This window comes from Camelus bactrianus, chromosome 3 (genome assembly GCF_048773025.1).
Source record: "Camelus bactrianus isolate YW-2024 breed Bactrian camel chromosome 3, ASM4877302v1, whole genome shotgun sequence".
Lineage (NCBI taxonomy): Eukaryota > Metazoa > Chordata > Mammalia > Artiodactyla > Camelidae > Camelus > Camelus bactrianus.
Window position 1 is genome coordinate 62,654,351 of NC_133541.1, and position 23,709 is coordinate 62,678,059.

At 36.1% G+C, this 23,709-nt stretch overlaps 1 protein-coding gene across 1 annotated transcript in view; it reads left to right on the plus strand.

The window, feature by feature from the left end:
• ADGRV1 (adhesion G protein-coupled receptor V1) overlaps positions 1-23,709 on the plus strand; it is a 471,474-nt gene that overhangs the window by 91,774 nt on the left and 355,991 nt on the right. Inside the window, exons 26-35 of the mRNA XM_074360351.1 lie at positions 1,071-1,151; positions 2,831-2,970; positions 4,502-5,111; positions 8,741-8,956; positions 10,617-10,832; positions 11,523-11,767; positions 12,976-13,157; positions 13,963-14,774; positions 16,774-16,983; positions 23,561-23,691. Of these exons, the coding sequence (XP_074216452.1) occupies positions 1,071-1,151; positions 2,831-2,970; positions 4,502-5,111; positions 8,741-8,956; positions 10,617-10,832; positions 11,523-11,767; positions 12,976-13,157; positions 13,963-14,774; positions 16,774-16,983; positions 23,561-23,691 (2,843 nt within the window). The remainder of the gene's footprint in view (positions 1-1,070; positions 1,152-2,830; positions 2,971-4,501; positions 5,112-8,740; positions 8,957-10,616; positions 10,833-11,522; positions 11,768-12,975; positions 13,158-13,962; positions 14,775-16,773; positions 16,984-23,560; positions 23,692-23,709) is intronic.

Here is a 23,709-nt window from a genome sequence, read left to right on the forward strand (position 1 = left end):
TTTGGTGTTAAACCTCGCCTCTCTTTCTCACAACTTGTGGTTAATATGGAAGCAAAGCCATGCACTGGACAGTCCCTGAAATCCATTTTCCCTCTTGTAAGTCTCTAAGATAATTTCAGGTTTTGGGTGCCACAAATTCTCAAGTCTGATGTATCACAGTCCTTTTGAGGGGAGAGCAGGGCAGATCTTAAACAAGCATGTCAATCAGAGATCCCGTAGAAGGTGTGCATGTGGTCTCTCTTCTCTTAGCTCTTCTTTTCCACTGTGGCCTTTGCTGCCCTCCCTGTCTTCTTTGTTTGCAAACGCTTGGTGAAATAATGGTTGGCGTATGAGATGTATTGGAAGTGAAGTTAAAACCACTTTCTCTTTATTATAGTCTTTATGTATTGCCAGGGTACTTAATTTTCTACATTATTATTTATTTGATCTTTAGAGAATTTCTGTACAAGGCAGCAAGCGCCTTTTATAGGTAAGAAGAATGAGGCACCAAGAGGTTTAGTGATGTGCTGAAGGTTTTATAGCTGGTATCTCTTGCAGCCAGGGCTGAAGCAGGGTTTTTAGACTACTTGTCTAGGGTTCTTTCCAAAATGTCAGTGGCAAAAGGGTGATCAGATCTGAGAATGGTAAACATTGTGGGGATTTAAATGTGTGGCTGGAGGGAAACAAAGTTTTAGTTGGTTGTTGTCAGTGTTAAAGTGACTGTCACATGCGTACAGGCCTGAGTATAAGCTGTTATATGCACAAAAATATTAAAAATGTTAATACAATTTACATTGTTATAAGTGAAAATCTAAAAATAAAACCAGAGATAAATTGGCAGAAATTGGAAATGCCAGTTACAGCCTACCTGGAGTATTTCCTGAAGCTCTGAATGAAAGTTTCCTAAATTGGTAACTTGACTAATATTGTACTGTCACCACTTAGCCTGGTTTTTATGGAACAATGCACGTCATTTGATGAATATTACTGTATTTTCCTCTTTGCTGGATATGTTTTAAGAGCTCTCAATTTTCTCTTTGTGTCAATGTATGTTGTGTGGGTTGTGTCTCTGTCTATTTTTCCTTGTGAAGGGACTGATCTCTTTAGGGCTGATGGCAGTGGTAGTGGTGATGGGGACATGGAATTCTTCCTTCCAACTATTCGCAAACATGGTAAGCAGCTGTTCCAAGGTCCTTTACTATTTTGCATTTTAACTTTTCTTTTTAGAGACAACAATACTAACCATTTATTGATACCTACTATGTGAAGGTCCATGATATATTTTCTCTCATTAACCAGTACAACAACTTTATGAAGTATTATTTGTTCCATGTTATCGTCACCCAGCTAGAAAGTGATAAAGTCAGAATGAAGTCCTTGCCTGCCTCCAAAGCCCAGACTCTTCTTTGTATGAATCTAATGCAGTTTCCTGATCCCAATTGTAATAGAAATTTTGCTTGGTATCATTTACAAAAGTGATTATTGAAAAACATTTTACATAGTTTTGAATACCTGAAAAGGAGATAAATAGAACATTTATATGTTGGTGTAAAATGTATCATACTGATTTTCTTTACAAAAACAAATGGGTCGGGTGGGAAGGGACAGACTGGGATTTCAAAATTTGTAGATACTGACAGGCATATGTAGAATAGATAAACAAGATTATAATGTATAGCACAGGGAAATATATACAAGATCTTGTGGTAGCTCACAGCGAAAAAAAATGTGACAATAAAAATATGCATTTTCATGTATAACTGAAAAACTGTGCTCTACACTGGAACTTGACACATCATTGTACAATGACTTTAACTCTATAAAAAAAATGTTAAAAAAACCCCCAAAACCCAAAAAACACAAATGGGTCTTTATATGCAGCTTTTAATCAAAACAAATGGGAAGGGAAATTAGGAAATAAATGGGGAGAATAAGTTGCCTATTAATGGGAGGAAATAGTAAAAAAAAAGGGTGCCTTTTGAATTAGATTCATATACAAACCTGATTCAGCTTTTTATCGCAAATATTTTTTCGTATTAAGGGGGAATACATAGAATACTTATTCTCTTTAGGGAGAACTCTTTCAGACTCTCAAAAAGATTCTCTAAAAAGATTCCCTAAGAGAATTCCTCTTTCCGAATGTCAGGTTTGATACTCTAGTTTCAGAACTCATGTTCCCACCCCTCTCATTCCTGACTTCCATCAGTGCCTCTTTTAACTTCGATATTTAATTACTCTCCTTCTTTTGGGATTGTTTATTTTCTTGTCTGCATCCATTAATACAACGGAAAAGTTGAACATACTTCTTAGGAAAAAGTAAAATACTTCTTTAAGTCTTGGCATCTTTTTAGTTAGAGGACTTGGACTCTTTGAGACCGGGAGATGTAGATCTATAATATAATATGATGAAAAATAGGCCTAGAATTAATGCACGCTTGGAAACCAAGAGTCTGTACAGTCAGGTTAAGGAAATCATAGGGAAACTACTGTTTCCTAAAGGTAAGAGTCATTTTGGCTCATGTTCTTCTGAGGTCAGTAAAGGTCGTGGGAGACTTTCCTCATAGACTTATGTGGGAGAATGTTCTCTTTCATAGAGAAGAAAAAGAAAAACAAGTTTTCCTTATTCATGTCCACTGCTTATGCAGCACTTGTGTATCACGTTGGTGCCAAAACAGAGAAAGGTCATAAAAGCATGAATACGTGTGACAGCCATTTGTGTCCGCCTTTTTTTCTAAAACAAATTAGAACCTTACCCAGTGAATGGTACAACTCTTTTCAGTAAGTTGTTCCTTGCTTTTTCCTTTGGTTTGTAAATTACTGATTAACATTTATTTGGAACTTACTCATGCAGCCAGTTTAGGAGTGGCTTCCCAAATTATTGTCACCATCGCGGCCTCTGACCACGCTCACGGTGTATTTGAATTTAGTCCTGAGTCACTCTTCGTCAATGGAACTGAACCAGAAGATGGGTACAGCACTGTTGTATTAAATGTGAGTACATTTTTTTCCTCCAGTCCTAGACACTTTCTGTTCTTTGAACATTGTATTATTGTGTTGTGTTGGGGTAGATTTTTTCTGTGTAAGTGGAGGGGAATGAGTCCAGTGGCACAGACAGTTCATTGATAATTGAACAGTGATTTGACATTTGTCTTTGTTTTGTTTTGCATACAAACTCATTTTATGATTTTGAGGGTTCCTGACTCTTAGGAATACAGTGGAGATGTACTGCATAGATTTATATAGTAATTCAGATAGGTGATGGGAAGAAACATTTCCAAAATCTCATTGGCTTACTACAACAGAGATTGATTTTTCACTCATGGTATACGTCCACCTTAAGGTGGCAGTCATCCATCACTCAGGGCTGAAGATTGCAGAGACTACATCTCAACTGGCTTCATGGAGAAGGGAGACGTGGATGTGGGAACTGCACACTGGCTCTTCAGCTTCTTTGTGGAAGTGATTCATAGCATTTCCATCTACCTTCTTTGGTCAAATCAAGTCACATAACCATGCTTATGTAACTGGGAAGAGAGATGAAATCCTGTCTTTTATCTCTCCCAGAGGGAAAGAAAATCCACAAAATTTGTTAACAGCAATAATGACACCCCTTTGTGGTATGTGTGTGTGTGTCTACTCTGCTTTGTTCCAGTGGAAGTTAAGTAGGAGTCGATTGTTAAATAATTCAGAGGAGCTAGAAGTTTGCTCAGCTTCCTCAGATTTTCTACAAATGATGAAGACAAATAACTCAAAATATATCCTTTCTGTACTCCTATGGCAGATCTTCTGTAAACTGTTGTGGAGTAAATTCAACACCTTTAGAAAGGATAACTAATTACTCAAGAAAGAAAAAAGAAGGATTAAGGGAAAGCATCAAGTTTTGTAAAATTCCTATCTTGAATTTTATTTTTAGCCAACACTCACATTTTAAGTATAAATAAAAATTACTTTTAGTCTGGACTTAACTTGAAGTGGTTTTTTTTTTAGGCTTTTCCTCCTTTAATATACTGTTGTTGAAAGCATTTCTTCCTTCTTAAATATATTTTATATAATCTTGGGTGAGGTTACATTTTTTGTTGAATTTGTTTTTCATATTATATTTTACATACTATTAAATATAATTTGTTTTAAAAGTGAGTTTTATGGCTAATTTTTCAGAAAACCATCATTCGTCTATTCCTTGCAATAAAGTATATACCTCTTTGCAGTAAATGTAGACATATTCATGAATGTGCTTAAATATAATATGTTGTTAATTATATTTGCTTTGTTACTAATGTATGTTATAGTTGCAGAAATGATACAGCTGTAGTTTAGTTAAAAGCTAAAAATAGTCCATATAGTAATCACTTTTTAAGTAATCACTTTTTAAGGGTCTTCAAAGATGGGTAGTACATTGTCTTTAAGAATGTTGGATTCTCGACAACAGCTTATATAAAACAATAAAAATTTAATATCCTGTTATCATTCTATATGTGCAAACCTCTTCCTTTAACATATTTTAATATTAAATATTTTAAAGATCATGAGAAGTCATGGAGCCCTGTCTCGGGTGACTTTGCTTTGGAGCATAGACTCTGATCCTGATGGTGATCTGGCCATCACCTCTGGCAACGTCACATTTGAGATGGGGCAGAAGAGCGCCAACATCACAGTGGAAATACTGCCTGATGAAGACCCAGAGCTGGATAAGGCATTCTCTGTGTCCATCCTCAGTGTCTCCAGTGGCACTCTGGGACTTCGTATTAATGCCACATTAACAGTTTTGGCTAGTGATGACCCGTGTGGGGTCTTCATCTTTTCTGAGAAAAACAGACCTATTAAAGTGGAGGAAGCCGCACAGAACATCACGTTGTTAATAGTAAGGTTAAAAGGCCTCTTGGGAAAAGTCATGGTCACGTATGCAACACTGGATGATATGGAAAAACTGCCTTATTTTCCACCTAATTTAGCCAGAGCAACTCAAGGGAAAGACTATATACCAGCTTCTGGATTTGCTCTTTTCAGAGCCAATCAGAGTGAGGCAACAATGACTATTTCAATTTTGGATGACGATGAACCAGAAAGGTCGGAGTCTTTGTTTATTGAACTACTCAACTCTGCTTTAATAGAGAAAGTACAGAATCGCCCAAGTAAGTAACCATTAGTGTGTTGCTATTATTATTAGGGGTAAGAATCCTGAAACAATAAATTAAGAATTTGGTATGGTAGAAAATTACATAAAGATAGTAAGCTCTAACTTTGAAAGCATCCTCTTACTAAAGTGTATGTATAAGGCAAATGGCAGTGGGACAGTTGAAAACATGAAATCATGTTTAAAAGTCTGTTGCATTCCCAGACTAAATTTTTAGAAGTGTCTATGTAATCCAGTGTCATTGACCTCTAGTACTATTTACTGTATATCGTAGCTTCCAAAACATTCTGGAATCAACCTGGTGATTCCAAGGACAGTACTGGTAGCAAGATCCTGAGTCTTTCTTGTGCTGATCCACTCTGGAAGATTCCTTAACCAACAGTCTCTTTGTATGGGTGATGAGCACTAGATCTGGCAGCTGCATAAAGGAAGGGGGCCAGGGCCGTGTAGTAGTAAGAAGTCCTGGAAATTTTGTTGGTCATTGTGACAGCTGAGAAGAAGGCACTGGTTGGGGATAAGGATGAGGGATGGGGAAAGTAGCAGCCATTTCCACTGGGGTTGTGGCCCAGTAGCATTGTAGAGACTGGGGGGCTACTAGGAGAGAGCAGGGCCTGAGCTCGTGAAAATGAAAGCAGTGACTGCTCCACAGTTTATTCATTAGTCACATTTCTCTAAGAAGACAAAGAACTTTAGAAAGGAGTTTTTAAATAAAGAGAAAAATTTAGATTTCCTGGAATGAGATAACAAGAAAAGGAAGAAAGATTGGTGATATTAATTTAATATCAATTTAATATCAGTTTTAGAATAATATTTATAAATAAAATATATTAAATGAGTTTTATATATTGAATAATATAATAAAACCTTCTTAAAGAAATTGGAATTAAATAGTCCAAAGAGTAAGATTTTAAGATCTGCATGTGTTCTGTGTTCTGCCATATAGATTAAGGTTTCTTACAAGTAAATTTCTTTACCTTACTGTAACTGCTGGATGAATATATTGTATAGTGGGCAACGTTCTTGCCTGCAATGTAATTGTAGTCCATGGTTATAGAAGGAAATTTACTTTTTAGGACAATTGCTAACATTAAATTTTCGGGTTATAGTCCAGATTAAAATTCTTACACAATAACCCATCCATTTTTTTCTTAGCAAGATTTAGGATCAGTTATAATAATAAATAGATTGAAATAAAACCCAGTAATTAGTTTTATTAAGTAAAAAATTATAAAATATAGCCTAGTTTTCAGGGAACTCACAGTTTACTGAGTGAGCTAGAAATAAAACTGAAAGCGAGGATCACATAGAGCAGTGTCTGAGGGCTGTGGGTGCTGGTGTCAGATAACTTATGTTCACAGGTATAGTCATAAGCTGTTGCACATAAACTTTTAAAGCCCCAGTTTCCTTATTTATAATACAGAATTTATGGGACTTAAATACGATAATTATGTGTGAAAATGAATAGTGTCCTACATGTGGTAAGCATTCAATAAATGTGAACAATTATTATTAATAAAGTGGTATATGCAGAATATCAATGCACTGTGGGATGGGAGAAACAGTCCATGTGTATTTTATGCTTAATATGTTTCTAGAACCAGGCAGCATGCTTGGTGGAGTTCAGAATAGGCATAAGCTATGATGTGACATAATTAAAAAACAATTAAAAGCATTAGAAAGAAAATAATGTTAAAAATGAAAAAAAAAAAAAGAAAAATTAAGCGCAAATTTGGGTGATATCATCTCACACTTTAAAAGGCCAGTGTAGGGCTGACAGGGTCTCTGTACTCTGTCATCACCAGCTTTCAGGAGAGCAGTGTGAGAAGACTGGTGATGAGCAGGCATGGGGCAGGAGGAGCAGTCATGGATAGATGGTTTTATCCCTGGTTTGATGAGGAATTGCATATTGGGAGCAAGGATTAGACAAACCCTTACAGAATGCATCTCAGTTGTGTCCACCAGGTCCTAGTATAATGCCTTAGCTGACCTCATCAACATCTTTGTGCCTCTGATTCCTAATCTGTGAAATGTGGACAGTGTTACCTACCACATAGAGATGCTGTGGGAAGCAAATGACTTAATGCAAGAAAGTACTGAGAATAATGCCTGTCAGATGGTGCACACTCACGAAATGTCATCTGCTTGCTCTGGGTTGCTGCTCTTTTTTTCTAATTTAGTTGAATTTAATTATGTTATATTGATTTATAGTTTATGGTTTTAACTGTGATATAATTTAGCACAGTCGGGGCCTCTGTCACTGAAATTAAATGGTGTCATTGCTTGTATTCAGATTAAATTGTCTGAAAAATGTTAAATTTTATTCATTATCACATACTTCCACATACCAACATTGTTAGAGATGTTCTAAATATGAACTCAGAATTGTGTACTTGTAATAAGAGTCTGTTGATGCTTCATTTGTGTTGAAAGTTTACTTTTTATATTGTTTTGACAAGGGTGCTGGTTGGAAATGAGTCTTGAGAATAAGTCAGGGAGAGTTTGTGAAAAGTCTTGTGAAATGACTTCAAAATAAGTTCTGCTTTCTCTACGATCAGTGGAAAGTAAGAAGGGAGTCTTAAAAGTAGGCTGTGTTGCAGGTACTCGAGGCCTGGCGGGTTCACAGACTTGGCGGGCGAGGAACACTGTTGGAGCCGTAGGTGCCTCTGACGTGTCTTTATTGCGGAGATTCCACAGGCTGCAGTGGCGGCAGCGGAGGCAGAAAGTCCCGCCCGCCAAAGCCGGCACCTAGCCAGCTACGTGAACCACGTGGGGTATCCACCGCGCTTGCGCAGCACAAGTGATTTCGTACCAATACATGGGGCCTGCGCATGCGGTATAGTATTGCTGCGTCACTGGGCACTGGACGTTCGGCGGCGGAGTCTGACCGACCCAACTTTCCTTGCACAGGCTTAAATGCATGCCCTCACAAGCTTAAGGGAGCGCATTCTATTCTGGCAGTGTTGAGGTCGCACTGAAGCCCATTCTGCTTTCTGGACAAGGTAGCTGAGTGACTTATTAACCCAAGTGGGGCAGGGAGAGAAGGTTATTGAGGGAGGGCCTTGAAGCAGGGAGAGGCAGTGATCGAATTAGTGTGTGGTGATTTGCAGCTGGCCTTTGGGGAACTAAATTACTTTCCTACTCACCTTTGTAACTGAAATGCTGTTTTAAAAATTTATAGCATGCTGGTAACTAATTAGAAGAGCATAATTTTGTAGGTTTCATCATTACCTGTTGTAATATTATGCAGAGTGATGACGAATTCTACTCTAATCATTTTTTACCTTTTGACAAATTTTCAGTGCTTATTAAAATTTGTTATCTTTGTAGGGTAATAAATACTTGTTTTAAATAAACAAACAAACAAATATTCTTTTGCTAAGGATTCTGTGATAAAAATCTCCGTAGAAGCTACCAGAGAGTTGGGACTTTCTCTTTAATCTATTTCTGTACCCCTAGTGTCTAGATTAGTGCTGGCTCATAGAAATGGATGGCTATTTTTTAATGTAAATAGTAGAGAGAAAGCACAAAATGATGATCCCATTTGGCTGCTGGATCTTGCTGAGGCTTCTTGATGACTTTTGGCCAGTTCTTAGAATTTGATATATTAGCTTTTCTTCTGTCTTTCAGTTCCAAATTCTCCACGCCTTGGGCCCAAGGTCGAAACTATTGCTCATCTAATTATCACTGCCAATGATGATGCGTTTGGAATTCTTCAGCTCTCCGTACCGGTGGTTCGAGTGGCAGAAAATCATGTTGGACCCATTATCAATGTGACTAGAACAGGAGGAACATTTGCAGATGTTTCTGTGAAGTTTAAAGCTGTGCCAGTAACTGCGATAGCTGGTGAGAAAGGACAGCTAAGGAGCAGTGGAGTGTTTAAGAGGGAAATTATATCCTTGATTAACAAAGCCACTCAAAGATGTAGTTAGAGAAGTCAACCAGAAAACAATAGTACTCTTGCATCTTTTTAAAGGCACAAATCTAGAGTTTTGTTTTGTATATTTGACATTGTTTTTGTAGAATTTGTGAAAGCTGTTGGCAAATTAAAAGCTATGATGACCCAGATATGCGCAAACCAGTGAAATTTAAAGCATTGTTAGGATTTCTCTTTTTGGAAGGAATTCATGTGTAAACTATACCAGGGAATGCAGGATAAAATGTGCAGCCATGATTGCAGTGCTTGGCAACAGTCTTGTCTCTCAGCCCATTTATCTGGATTGTTTATTTATGAAGGATGTGGTAGAGGTAATGATTAGCATTAACTGTTTTACCTTTAAGCAAAAGGATTTCATTGCCTAATGCAAACATTAGGAGACTGTCTTCTTTCGTGGTGCAGTTACAGCATGTAGAGGGAGATTTGCCTAGGAGCTGTTCAGTTAGAATCTTTCTAGTATGTACTCAAAGGACATAAGTGTGAATGGATGGGATAATATACTTGGTTTTTTGAAATAAATCATCTGCATATGATACTTGCTTGAAAACACAACAAACCAGACTCACCTAGTCTCTAAGTTGTGTGTGTGTGCGCGCGCATGCACGCACATGCAAATGCATTTGGGGTTGGAAGCCCAGAGGAATACCTATCTATAGGGGGCTTTATACACTGATAGATGGTGAGAATTGAACAGTGTTTTAGGAAATTAGCCCCCAAGCTCCTTAAGAAGCCTCTTTCCCTTTCATTTCACTGTTTGGCCAGATTCAAGACCACCCTGAGTGGTGTAGTAGCAGCTTTTAATCCAACTTTGTTGAAAAGTCCATAGTTTCCAGTTAATAGGATTGATGATGCTAACAGGTCCATCTCTGTGCAACAGTGTGATTTATCTCCTTAATGAGATCAGAATTCTAGTTCTGTTCTTTGTTTTAAAAGTATGGCATACATTTTTTTAGAATTCTGTAGATAATGGGCCATTTTGTGGTAATGAATGACACTCTGTGCATATCTGTATCCTTGTCTATGTGTCTGTGTCTATATTTGTATCATTTACATGTGTATGTAGCAGATAGAACAGATTATGTAAACGTCTTTCTAAAAATGAAGGCATGACTATATATAAAAACAGACTTTAAACCCCCTCAGATTTCTTCTGTATAGCACAGGGAACTGTGTTCAGTATCTTGTGATAATCTTTAATGAAAATATGAAAATGAATGTATATCTATGCATGACTGGGACATTGTGCTGTACACCAGAAATTGATACCTTGTAACTGACTACAATAAAAATAAATAAATTATAACAAGTTAAAAATATTTAAAAAAAAAGAAATGAAGGCATGAACTTGAATACTCAGGATGTCTTTTTCATTATTTTTGTCATATCAAACCTATTTTTTCTTGCAAGAGAGATAAAATATTGTTTAGAATAAATCTAGTCAGTATCCTCAAAAAAGTCTTTTGAAGTATGTCCATGAAATGTAGTATGTCATAGTATTTCCCTCATATATGGGATGTTGATTGTCATATGTTAAAATAAGTCTTAGCATTTTGCTTTTTGTCTTTGTAGGTGAAGATTATAGTATAGCTTCATCAGATGTGGTCTTGCTAGAAGGGGAAACCAGTAAAGCCGTGCCAATATATATCATTAATGACATCTACCCTGAGTTGGAAGAATCTTTTCTTGTGCAACTGCTTAATGAGACAACAGGAGGAGCCAAACTAGGGGCGTTAACAGAGGCGGTCATTATCATTGAAGCCTCTGATGACCCCTATGGATTATTTGGTAATGAGACTAGTCTGTGTCTTTTACTTGTTTGCATAGATTCAGACAATGTATACTTGTCTGTGTACATTTCTTTATCTTTAGTGACTCAGAATTGATTTGATCATGTTTCCTTTTAACCTGTTGTCACTGACACATAGAACACTTGTGTACTAGCAGTGGTTAGTTGCCATTAAAAAAAGAAACCAACCTCCTAGCAAAAATCTGGAAATCACACTTAGGCTTTTAGGTCAGATCTGGCTCCTAGGTGTATTTGGTGAATCTTTAAAAAACTAATTTAATTCACAGAACTTTCTTAATTTCTGGGCTTTCTTCATAATAGAATAATCTGGCAACATCAAGCCCCCTTTCCTGCATACCATCAGTCATGGAAGCAAAATGCCAACTGCCAGGCTTGTACTATGCAGTTAGCCACAGAACTCACCAGACCCACTTCACGTTGACTGGTATATGCCTGGCCCCCGTGGGCATCTGAGTTTATGATTTCTGCTTCTGTCATAATGAAAAATAATTTGGAAGATTTGACAGGCCTGACCAACTTGTGTCACAGCATGTTTCCCTGATTTTGTGGAGTTTAGCTTCCTAGATTGCTCAGGGGACAAAAGAATCGACTATAGGATGGCAATTGGTTAGCTCTCCCTTGACTTGGTTTCACATTGTAATTGAAATTAACTCTGCTTTGCCCTTTAGGTTTTCAGACTACTAAACTTATTGTTGAGGAACCTGAGTTTAACTCAGTGAAGGTAAACCTGCCAATAATTCGAAATTCTGGGACACTCGGCAATGTTACTGTTCAGTGGGTTGCCACCATTAATGGACAGCTTGCTACTGGCGACCTGCGAGTTGTCTCAGGTAATGTGACCTTTGCCCCTGGGGAAACCATTCAAACCTTGTTGTTAGAGGTCCTGGCTGACGACGTTCCGGAGATTGAAGAGGTGAGAGGAATGGCTAGTCTAGAATGACACTGTGAATTATATCTTGTCTTATAGTGACTAGAACAGATGACTGTTACTGTGACATTTATAGAGGTGTCCAGTAAATTATTTTTGCAAGAATGTTCAAATTTGGTACTGTGAAAGTGATCCTTACAGACAACAAATGCAAGAATATTCTAGAAATAGATCTTGTACACATAACAGTTTACTAGTATAAGAATTTTTTTGGTTACGATTACATATTTTTCAATATTTTGCTTTAATGATTCAATATATATATAATCTGTCATAAGTTTTGCTGTATTGTTCCATATAAACTCTTAATTTGTTTATATTCAGACTCCCTTTTGGCTTGAGTGTGGGCCAGTCGGTCTTAATTAAGTGTAGATTTTGATTTTCCACTCATTTATTTATTCTTCAACAATTTTGAGAATTAACTATGTGACAAATACCATGCTAGATTTATCTTCCTGATATTTGCTTTTCAAGTTGAAGAAGCAAGGTGGCAGGTAGAGTCTTAGTGGGAAAATTGATTCATCACTAGCATATATTGGCTGAAGATCATTTTATTTTATGAAATTCAAGTATTATTAAAACCTAGATCTCATAAAATTATACTTAATAGCATATATTCTTTAAGAGTGTCAAATTTTCATAGAAGATAAGTCCATAAAATTTCATTTGAATGCTAATTGTGTCATTCACTTCTAAAATATTAGATATTAGTTAATACATATAAAACATTTTTCTTTTTTCTAAATTTAGGTGAATCATATTTTTTTGGTTTAAATTTTATCAGAGAATTTCCATTTATGAGAATGTGGGAAATAAAGCATAATAAATTAACTATTCACAAAACACGCATGCAGTATTTTCCCTAAGCGAAAAAAGGTATAGGATATAAAAGTGTATTATTGAAGTGATAAACATAAACAGGCATCTTAAAATTGATTGACAAGATTATATAACAGCATATTAAGAAACTTGAACAGCCTGTATTTCTTATGTGTAATCATGCTCTGTTATTAAAGTTGGTGGTGGATTATTCTGTTACATGCTGGGTTTGTAAATGTAATGGAGAGGTTTCTTTATATTGCACTCCATTTTGTTCTGTATTTGAATGGATATTATTGATTTTTTTCCTGCATCATTTTTATTCTAATTTCAGAGCCAAGATTCTGTTAAGGAAGTTTTCACTGTATTTTTAGGTTATCCAGATGCAACTAACTGATGCCTCTGGTGGAGGTACTGTTGGGTTAGATCGAGTGGCAAATATTATTATTCCTGCCAATGATAATCCTTACGGTACGGTAGCCTTTGTTCAGTCGGTTTATCGTGTTCAAGAGCCTCTGGAGAGAAGTTCCTGTGCTAACATAACTGTCAGGAGAAGGTATATGAGATGACTACTTGTGTCTGTGGGGATGATGGGAATTGTGGGGTGGTGGGCAAGGATCAGTTAAGTAATTTAAGTTTGGTAGTTTTTATGTAATGTGAATTATTTTATAGGTTATTATAGTTTGTTTAATTGAATCATGCCTCTTAATGTAAGAAGCTCATTGTGTTTATCATACCTATTATTAGTGAAATGGATTATACATCATAGGGCTTTCCAACCCCAGAAATTCATTGCTTTAATCTGTGATTTGTTTGAATTAGAGCTTAACTACAACTAGCTTCTAAGTTAAAGAACATTCAGATGCCATATAAAGTGGTTGATTTTCAGGTTCTGTTTTTTCTGCATTTCTTTTCTGAGGCAGCATACAGTTCACTGACCTCCTTCAGAAATAGAAAATATGTGGTCTTTTGACCTTGTGGCAAATAATTACATTTCCTTAAAATGTACTCCTGTTGTTATCATTGTTACTTTTTTCCAGTGAAATCTGGCAATGAAGATCCATTTTCTAATTCTGTTTGAAAATTCTGTAATGGTTATGATTTGCATATCTTCCAGAATACTTCTGTAGCTTGGTTAAAAATAAGTATTGTTTGATCAAAAACTAGCCAGGTATCCTTACATGAGAGAAAATAATGTGAAAGACAAATGTGATTAAGACACATAGTTATGCTTGTCCTAGTACTTGATACATTTAAAAAAAAAAGAGTGAAAACCACCATCAGCATTCTCTTCGCTATATGTAATCCCTAGATTGCTTTGAGTGCTTAACCTGTCTTTTAATTGTCGCTCCACGTTTTAGCGGAGGGCACTTTGGTCGGCTGCTGCTGTTCTACAGTACTTCCGACATTGATGTAGTGGCCCTTGCGGTTGAGGAAGGTCAAGATTTACTGTCCTACTATGAACCGCCAATTCAAGGGGTGCCTGATCTACATTGGAGGACGTGGGTGAATGTCTCTGCAGTGGGGGAACCCCAGTATACCTGTGCCACTTTGTGCCTCAAAGAACATGCATGCTCAGCGTTTTCCTTTTTTAGTGCTTCTGAAGGCCCCCAGTGTTTTTGGGTGACATCATGGATCACCCCAACTGTTAACGGCTCAGACTTTTGGACCTACAAGAAAAACATGACCAGGGTAGCATCTCTTTTTAGCGGTCAGGCTGTGGCTGGTAGTGACTATGAGCCCATGACAAGGCAGTGGGCCATAATGCTGGAAGGTGATGAATTTGCAAATCTCACAGTTTCTGTTCTTCCCGACGATTTCCCAGAGATGGATGAGAGTTTCCTAATTTCTCTCCTTGAAGTTCATCTCATGAACATCACAGCCAGTTTTAAAAACCTGCCAACCATAGGACAGCCAAATACTTCTACAGTTGTCATAGCATTAAATGGTGATGCCTTTGGAGTGTTTGTGATCTACAGTATTAGCCCCAATACCTCAGAAGATGGCTTATATGTCGAAGTTCAAGAGCAGCCCCAAGCCACAGTGGAGATGATGATCCACAGGACAGGGGGCAGCTTGGGTCAGGTGACAGTTGAATGGCGTATTGTTGGTGGAACAGCTACTGAAGGTTTAGATTTTATAGGTGCTGGAGACATTCTGACTTTTGCTGAAGGTGAGTGATGTTCTAAATGGATTTCAGTTCTCCCTGACAAAGTCATTATAGTCAGTTTTTATGACAATGTTCGTATGAATTCTAACTGTGTACACTCTTGCTGATATGTAAAAGTGCATGATAGTTTTGAAAAAAAATGGAAGTTAATTTGCTTGTTAATATGTATACTGATATATGTAGACTGATAGGGCCTGCCATGTGTATTTTGTAGTTTATTAAAAAGAGAAGATTTTTAGGGAATGTGTGAATTTTATCCTTTTTATTTGTGGTAGAGAGGCTTTAAGGAAATGTAGAGGCCATCTGTAAAGCAAGTTTTACTTTTGAAAAGGAAGTTACAAGAATGAGCCATGTATCTACAACTAGACATGTGGGTAAGAAGTATTGGTAGCTATGAAAATGAGTATTAACTGGGAAGCTTTTTCATATGCACTAGACAAATCAGGATAAACCTCCAAAGAGAATCATTTGTAAGTATAAATAGTATAAATTTGCTTACTTCATTCATGTTAAATTAGGCCTAGTGATAGATCAACTTATAATACTGTCCTTAGACTTGGATGGGAACACTGTTTTACATTTTCATGAACAATTAAATTGTAGAGAACTTGGACAATAGTTAGAATTAGGGTCAGATTCACTGATTCTTTTCCAAGGCTGTTTGAGTCATCTAATTCTTGAAAATTTCAAAATTTCATATATTTAATATAGTTTTCTTTGAGTAGGAGAAAGATATTTTTACTGAAATCATTGTTTAAATCCTGATTTGGGCAATTATAAATTTTATATATTTTTTTAACATACTGTTTTTCTGGTTGAAAAGTAATGTATACTCATAAAAACTTAAGGTTATTCAACAAAATGAGGAAGTAAATGTCATTCACAATTTTATATCTTAGAGCAATTCATGGCATCTTTTATCATTTAACTTTTTAATGCATATACTTTTTTGGAAACAGTAATTGGGGTCATGATGGATATAGATTATACTTTTTGAAACATCTAATAAGCATTATATTTTACAGAAAAATTTAAAAATACTATAAAACTTTTCTATAATGGTTATTTTCTAGTAATTGGTTTTGGTAACAGTGGAATAATGATATGCTTGTTGTGGGGGAGGGATCCACAGATTGGTGATTGGTAACATTTCTCCCTATTTCAAAGGAAATAATGAAAATTTAATGAGGAGGGAGTGGAGATGAAAATTTAAAGTTAGGTTTTTTACTGACTTTGGTAACTACAAAGAAGTTATCATGTAAAATAATGGCATTATACAAATTAGTGTTACCATGAGTTGTAACTTTAGTCTCACACAAAATGGCCTATAGTTTATAGCCAACCTAAATTCTTAGATAATCCGTGCTCTCTGGAGGCACTCTTGGTCCTGCCTCTTTTCTTTAAGGTCCACAGCCTGCAAACTGGTATCTGATGGTGTCATCTCATCTGGCTTCTGGAAGACTTACCTCATTTAGGCGGGTTCTTTAGCTCAGAATTAATCATCCTGTTTCTGTTTCCCATTTTGACTGCTATTCCCTAAGCATTCCTGGTCTTTCAGGGAAGTATCAGCTTGATTACCTGAAAATCGTTCTCAGTTTTAACACCGAAATGAGAATGAGACTCCACTCTCCTAGAGGGAGCTGTTTCTAAACAGAAGATGCTTTAGAACCTCTTCCCCTACCTAGGTCATTGTTCTGGGCTAAAGACCAGGAAGTAAAACCATGGTTCTTTGAAATAATTCTACCCTTTATATAATTCAAAATGTCCTTTTCACAATCTATCCATATTAATGAAATTTTAGTGTCTTATATGTGAAAGAGGATAGAGATAAACATATAACATTTGCTTATGGTGGCAACTATATTGCTTATGATACTGAACTGTTGTAATTCACTCACGTATTTTTGCTTAACTTTTTTTTGAAAGAAGTTGTTTTGGGCCTTTATAAGTTCTCTGTTGATGATTTTTCTTACTTAGGTTTTATTCCATTAATTCTTTATAGGTGAAACCAAAAAGACAGCCATTTTAACTATTTTGGATGATACTGAGCCCGAGGATGATGAGAGCATCATCGTTGGTTTGGTGTACACCGAAGGCGGAAGTCGGATTTCGCCCAGCTCTGACACCGTCACAGTGAACATTTTGGCCAATGACAATGTGGCGGGCATTGTTAGCTTTCAGACAGCTTCCAGATCTGTCATAGGTCATGAAGGTGGGTTCCTTTTTTTGTTGTGCACATTCATTCTCTTTTCCATGGATGCCATTTTTTGTCTAGTCTTTTAAAGTTTCCCATTTTAAAAATTCTTTCATTATTTTGTACAGCTGGGTTTGTTAATGTGCATGGAGCTTATTTGGGCTGGGGCTGTATGGTGAACTGTTTAACTAGATTTAGGAGCCTTGCAGATTGGTATTGTGTTCTAGCTTGCCACTCCCCACTAGTGTGATTTTGAGGAAATTAGTCAAACCTGGGATGCTCAGCTTTCTCATCTGTCAGCTGATAGGAAATACAACTTCCTTCATAGGTTTCTGTGTGTGGATTAAGTGAGCTAGTAAGTGTGACATGCTTAGCATAGTTCTGATCACATAGTGTGTGTGTGCTCAGTGGTAACTGTTGACATTAAATGGTGAAACACTGGCCCTCTGTTCAAAACAAACAGTAGTTTGTAATCAGTGAATGTATTAGCCTGGATTTTATGTTTATTTGTTTGTGTATTTTATGAACAAAGTGCCAAACTAGAAAAAATTATAAAATCTCCTTTTTTTCCCTTAAAGAAACAATAATTTCTTTGGCTCTTAATATTTTGCATCATATTTGGGTTTACATTTTTTAGGCTACTTTTTGTTTAAAACATTATAGCAGTGTTTTTGTCTTTGAATAAGTCAGTTTGAGATAAAACTCATATTTAGAGTCTGTGTTTTATTATAATTTCTGTTTAAAAAGATAATTGTACCTCAAAGAGGTAATAGATGAAAAGGACATAAATTCTGCATTTGGATTTTGATTTTACAGATGAGAAAACTGAGACACAGAGAGATTAAGTGACTGGACAAAATCACGTAGCTAGTTAGTGGCTGTGCTGGAAACTGAGTGCATTTTAGTGTGCGTCAGCTCTTACCTTACTGTACTTCCAACTTGCAAGTTTATTTAACTTAATGCAATGTCTGAGCCATTTTCCAACACTCTTTATTAATGATTTCTAATTTCATGTTGTCATAGCAATAGTGAGTAAAAGTGACTAACAAATTGCCCTAAGTCCAATCTAAAGACAGATCAGCAACTCTGAGAAAATTATTTGTAGTTTAATACAAGTAAAAAGTCACTGCCGGAGAGGTTAATCTTAATAATAATGACAACAGCAATAACATTTATTGAGTGTTTTCTGTGTGCCAGACATTTCACATCCATTATTTCACTTCATTTTAACAGCAGAGCTATGAAGTAGGTGTGATGATACACACCAGATTTTCACATAAGGAAACTGAATTTTAGAGGGACGACCTAGCATGTAGTTACTCATGGTAGAGTTTAAACCTAGTGCTGCCTGAATTCGAAGCTTATGCGCTAGGGCACCTTTTGAGAAGAAACTTTGTTTTGCCTTAGCTTGTCAACTGCAGAACCTGACAGTGCGGAAAGTTTGGGTAAATATTTCAGGATCTGAGTTGGAAGAATACTGAATTTGAGTAACAGTGTCCATGTGAGAGGAGAGCATTGGTGAGAGAACCTGACCCTATCTTCAGCTAGAGGTTAGAAACTGGATTTTTAGAGGTCATAGTTGAAATCAGGGAAATTAATAAGATCTAAGTGGAGAGAGGAAGCAAAGCAAGTTGTCAAGGGTGGAGCTGTGTGGAACACCAGACTAAGGTGCTGGGAAGGGCAGAAGGCGAAGAAGAGAGGAGCGAGGAGAGGAGGCTCTGCCAGAGAGGTGGGAAGAGACCAGAGTACGAGAGTGTTTTCATTAGTTATCAGAAGAGAAAATTAACTAGTGTATCTCGTACTAGAATAGGCAACAAGGGAGATTAGATTCCCGAATGGGCTAGAGGGAACAGTAGTAACTGCAGAGGAGTTTTAAAGGAGGACTTGGGATGGAGAGCAAATAACTAAGGATAACAAAATACAGGACCTCAAGGCCTTTGGGGCAGTGCTCCTCAGAATACCGTGCTCAGACTGACATCTGCATACTAAGTGTCTGCTCCTGGTTGGTGACAAGTTGAGCTCAAGAACGAAAGAATCTTTTCTAGAGACTTGTATAACGATCTCATTTTGCCGTGATCTCATTTTGCTGTGATATCCAAAAGTGATCTCTATGGGCTTATATTTTGTATGAGTTCTTTTTGCCATTTAAATTATGTAGTAATTTATTTTACTGTGTTTTACAAAAATGTCAGTCTATAATAGATCAAGAAAACAAAAAAACAAACAAAAACCCCTTGTCCTTCACTGCATTAAATGTGAGAGGCACTGCCTTAGGGGATATTCTGCTTATTGGCTACAAGAGCAAGGAAAGGAGAAAAACTGTAGAAAACAGATTAAAGCGTAGAGAACTTTGGACTTGTTTTCTTGAAGAGATACAGGGAAGAAAGTAATGTAGAAGAAGACAACAAAAGTGTTAGCGCCATGGATGGTATAAATAAATTCAGGGAGCAGAAAGGATTAGATTTAAGGAAGGACTTAAGAGCTAGACTAGGTATGTAATTTTCAGCAATAGGATGGGAGTTTTTTTTTTAAATACAAAAATATTTGAATGTCCAGGATTACTTTAAAGAGATTTTAACTGTAAAACAGCTAGTGTCATAAAGTGGATCCTGTGAGAGTCTGGGTGGTGACGGTGGTGGTGGATTGGAGGCTCTTCTGTCATCTTGGAGAAACTGCAGGCAGGGGTACCTGTGTTCTTCGCCTGAACGAATTTAACCTGCAAATCAGATTGTGGTCTTTAGTTTCCAACAGTCAAATAATCTTTAGGAAGTGTAAGGAGGGAAAATGATGAGTCATTAAAACACATGGTTAAAAATCTGCTTTATCATATCAGTCTATGAGCATGAGTTTGGTAAAGGAAATAAAACAGTGAATCGCTTTCATTAATTAGTACTCCTTAGACTCTTCACTTTTTCTAAATAAAAATTGAGAAGAATTTCTATTTTTTTACTCACTTTTCTTTCCCTTTCCTCCTAAACCTTTTCCTAAAGTCTAAATTAATTTTCTTTTTTCAAAAATGTTATGTTGAACTTCAGAATTCAGTATTTTGTGTGTGTATTCTTTTATGTTGCTGCGACATTGCCCAGAGAAATGTCTATCAAGCACGTGTTTACAAAAATGAATTAATGAAAACTTCATGGTGATTCTTCACAGATAACTGCTAAACAAATGGGGTGGAAAAGTTCATGCCATGTCGCATTTTAACAATGTTAACATTGCTTTTGGCCTAGTGTTGGAGTTTCATTCATGTGATTAGATTTGAAATGTGGACTCTGCTGAACTTCTGGCTCTAGAATGCATTTTCAGTTCATGGGGAGAAATTGCCTTAATGTTTAATAATGTATTGAGTTTTCTGGAATCCTATTTCTACATTTTTGTCCAAAAGAAACTGGATAGATGCCCAGTGGTAAATATCACTTTCTTCCAAATGTAATGGGCAGAATTTAGAAATATGGGACAGTAGATTTTTACTGTGGTTACAAACTATGTATAGATGTGCTATTTCTAAATCTGTGTTGGATGTTTCACTCCACACAGCTCTGCAGCATCATAATCATTATGTCATGTTCAGTGGGTTTAAAAATTTTCCTTTTTTTGGAGGCAGCATAATTCTTTTCTAGGCAAAGATTTGAACAAGTGTGATTCTTTAATAAAATATATCAAACTGTTGTATTAGAAATACCTTTTTTTGTTAACTGTTCATATTGACAGTTTGTGCTTCACCTAATTCATATCTCTGTAATTGTTTTAAATTATTTTCTGTTGTAGAGCACAGTCCATTTGGATGGTACCTGTCTACCATGTATACATGAATCTGTTATAATATGTGTCCTGTGTTTATTTTCCATTATTTTTATACACATCATAGTTGATGTTTATCTTTGTAAAAAGAATCCTGATTTGTTTTAGAAACAAATAGACGAAACACTCTGGGTTATTAGAACGAATTTGATATTCATATTTCTTATTTGTGTTAGGCTAGACTTAGAGCCCACATGGTAGATCTTCTGCTTCGAGTTAAAATGTGCCACCACCTTTTGGTGAGCTCTAGATTTCATATCAAGGTAAACATCCAGGAGTTAGTCACACCCTCTGGTAGAGGAGGGTTCTCCTTAGGCCTTCATCCTGGGTAAAAACTAGAAGGCAGGTCAGTAAAAGTGTTTGTTACCTGAAAATTTTACCTTCCCTCTCTAGGACCTACCTTCTGTCCTTTCCTTATATTTAGAAAACTAAACATTTGTTTCTAATTTTTCCTTTTTCTTTGTTCTTTTACTCCTCCTCTAGGTAGAAGGTAGCTTTCTGGTAATTTTTCCTGGGAAGCATTTTAAATAGACCTGCTTCTTGGCAGTCGGCCTTAAAGGGGCAAAGTCAATACTCTGTTTTGACTGTTCGGAAAGTCTTCACGCTGTCCACACTGTTGACCTGATTTGCAGTGGGCTTACAAGATTTATGTGTTTAAGGAATACTTGCTGTACCTCTTATGTGTGTGTGTTGTGTTTCAAACTGTGCTTCTCGCAGTATATTCTTGCAAGTTACTTGGATGGTAACTTGTTAAATTTTCACAGGTGATACTAATTTGGTAGTATTAGACTGAGTATTTTTACATGTAATAAGTTTTTAGAAGGATTTTACTTTTTTCTCTCCTTGGCATTTTACTTTTAGTCTCACCTTTAATGGTGTAATTTTCCGAAATCTCTGTACCACCTTACAGCCACGTTTTTTACTGTGATGTTTACAGGTTCCCCTTCAACATGGATTCTTATTGACCTACACTTTTTTTTGCCGCTTGTATCCTCATTGCATTTTTAGTACTTGATCAAACTTCCATAATTTTCTTTTTGAAGTATACTTTTGTTTTGTGACTTTTTTTAAAATTCGAAAACCATGACTCTATATACCTTTTTATTTGTGTCACCAGATAGTAAAGTAGGTGAAACAGCTTAATGACTCCAAGGCTCTGTCTGTGCCTTTCAGTAATAAACGCTTGAGGAATTCTGCATGGTGTACAATAGAGACGCCAGGGTTTCCCTGTTGTGCCTTTGCCTTTGTTCATGTGAGCTGTACAAGTATAAAAACTTGAAATGGTCTGGCGATTATGGCTGCTTCTACCCATCTTTCGGTTAAATCCTAACTTTTGGACACTCTGATTCCTATTAGCAGTTCCTGTATGTTTCAAAAAAAAAAAACCAAACCATCATCCAAGTCTCAGTCTACTAATGTAATGACAATTAAAAAAAATTTTTTTGAATTGAAACATTTAAAAATGTGTACATTAAACATTGAAGTATTTGAGGAAATCTTATTTAGAAATCTTTCTGATGTTTTTGCTTCCTTGTATTTTCTGCTGTCCCCAGATAATTTATTGCATTAAAATTATATGTGCTTATATTTAGTATGAAAATTTTATTTTGTTTTTTAGTAATTGAAATTAAGATAATCTCCAAATTAATTAATTTATGGTATTTTAATTTAAGAAACCTTTTTATTAGAAATAATTATTTAATTTTATTTTCTTCAAGAATAAAGAAAGTTCTAGCAGTTAAAAATACTTGGAAAGGGTGTTTATATTTCATTTTGTTTCTACTCTCCTTGTTTAAAAAGTGTCAGAAGTGTTTACTTATTTGGATAACTAAGTAAAAGTGATATTTTTAATGACTATGCATGGATTTCAACTATATGTCTGTGCTCTAAAATTTGAATAAGGATGTGTTCTTTTCAGCCTTTTAAGCATCAATTCATTTATCTTTTTATAATAATTATTATTTTTAGTGATACAGTTTATTAGTATACCTTAACTTGTGCTCCTCATTGTGAAACTTTTGAATTCAGCATCTTTTCAGCAAGCCAGATGGCTACAGCAGTACTCTCTAGGAGCTTACTTTCCACTTTCAGCCATTTAGAAGAAATGACTACTAAGATTTTCTTCACTTTTACAAAGTATTACATGAGGATAAAAGCCAGGAATGGAAAGTATCTAAAATACCTCAATTACCCAGGAAGGTTAACTGTAACTTTGGGAAAGTTACAGAGGTTGATGTACAGATTTGACACCTTTCCTTTGTATTTCTTTTTATAAAACAAAATCATTGATGGTATATGTAAGTTACAATTTAAAGAAATGTGATTTTCAGGTATTTGCAAGCATTTTTATGCATGCATTGTGTAAAATCACATTGCATACCAGTGTAAGGAATTTGTGTCCTTTTGAGAAGTGAAGGAAAAATTTACTTATGTCATTACTAGTTTTGACCATGAGGACTTCATAATTTTCTTTACTTCACAGAACATTTGTGTTCTGGTGCATGTTTTGGAGTGTTTGTTTGTGTTTTCCATTTTAGCATGTGCCTTTGTAGCTTTTACATGTTGAACTTCCTGATGTTCTACTAAGTGGAAATATTTAGAAGTGGGTTAAACAATAATGTGTTAATAAACAGTAAGCATGTATAAAGCTTCTAGACAATTGCAAACAGAACACCTTTCTAATGTTTTTGGAAAAGGTGCTTCAATTGCATGTTTGGGATTTGGGTTTTGTTGGCTTCAGATGTTAAGTTCATGTTACATTAAACGTTTCTCAATCTGTACATTTCACCTGCAGGAGAAATTTTACAATTCCATGTGATAAGAACACCCCCTGGTCGAGGAAATGTTACTGTTAACTGGAAAGTTATCGGGCAAAACCTAGAACTCAATTTTGCTAACTTTACTGGACAACTCTTCTTTCCTGAGGTAATACCACCAAGAAAA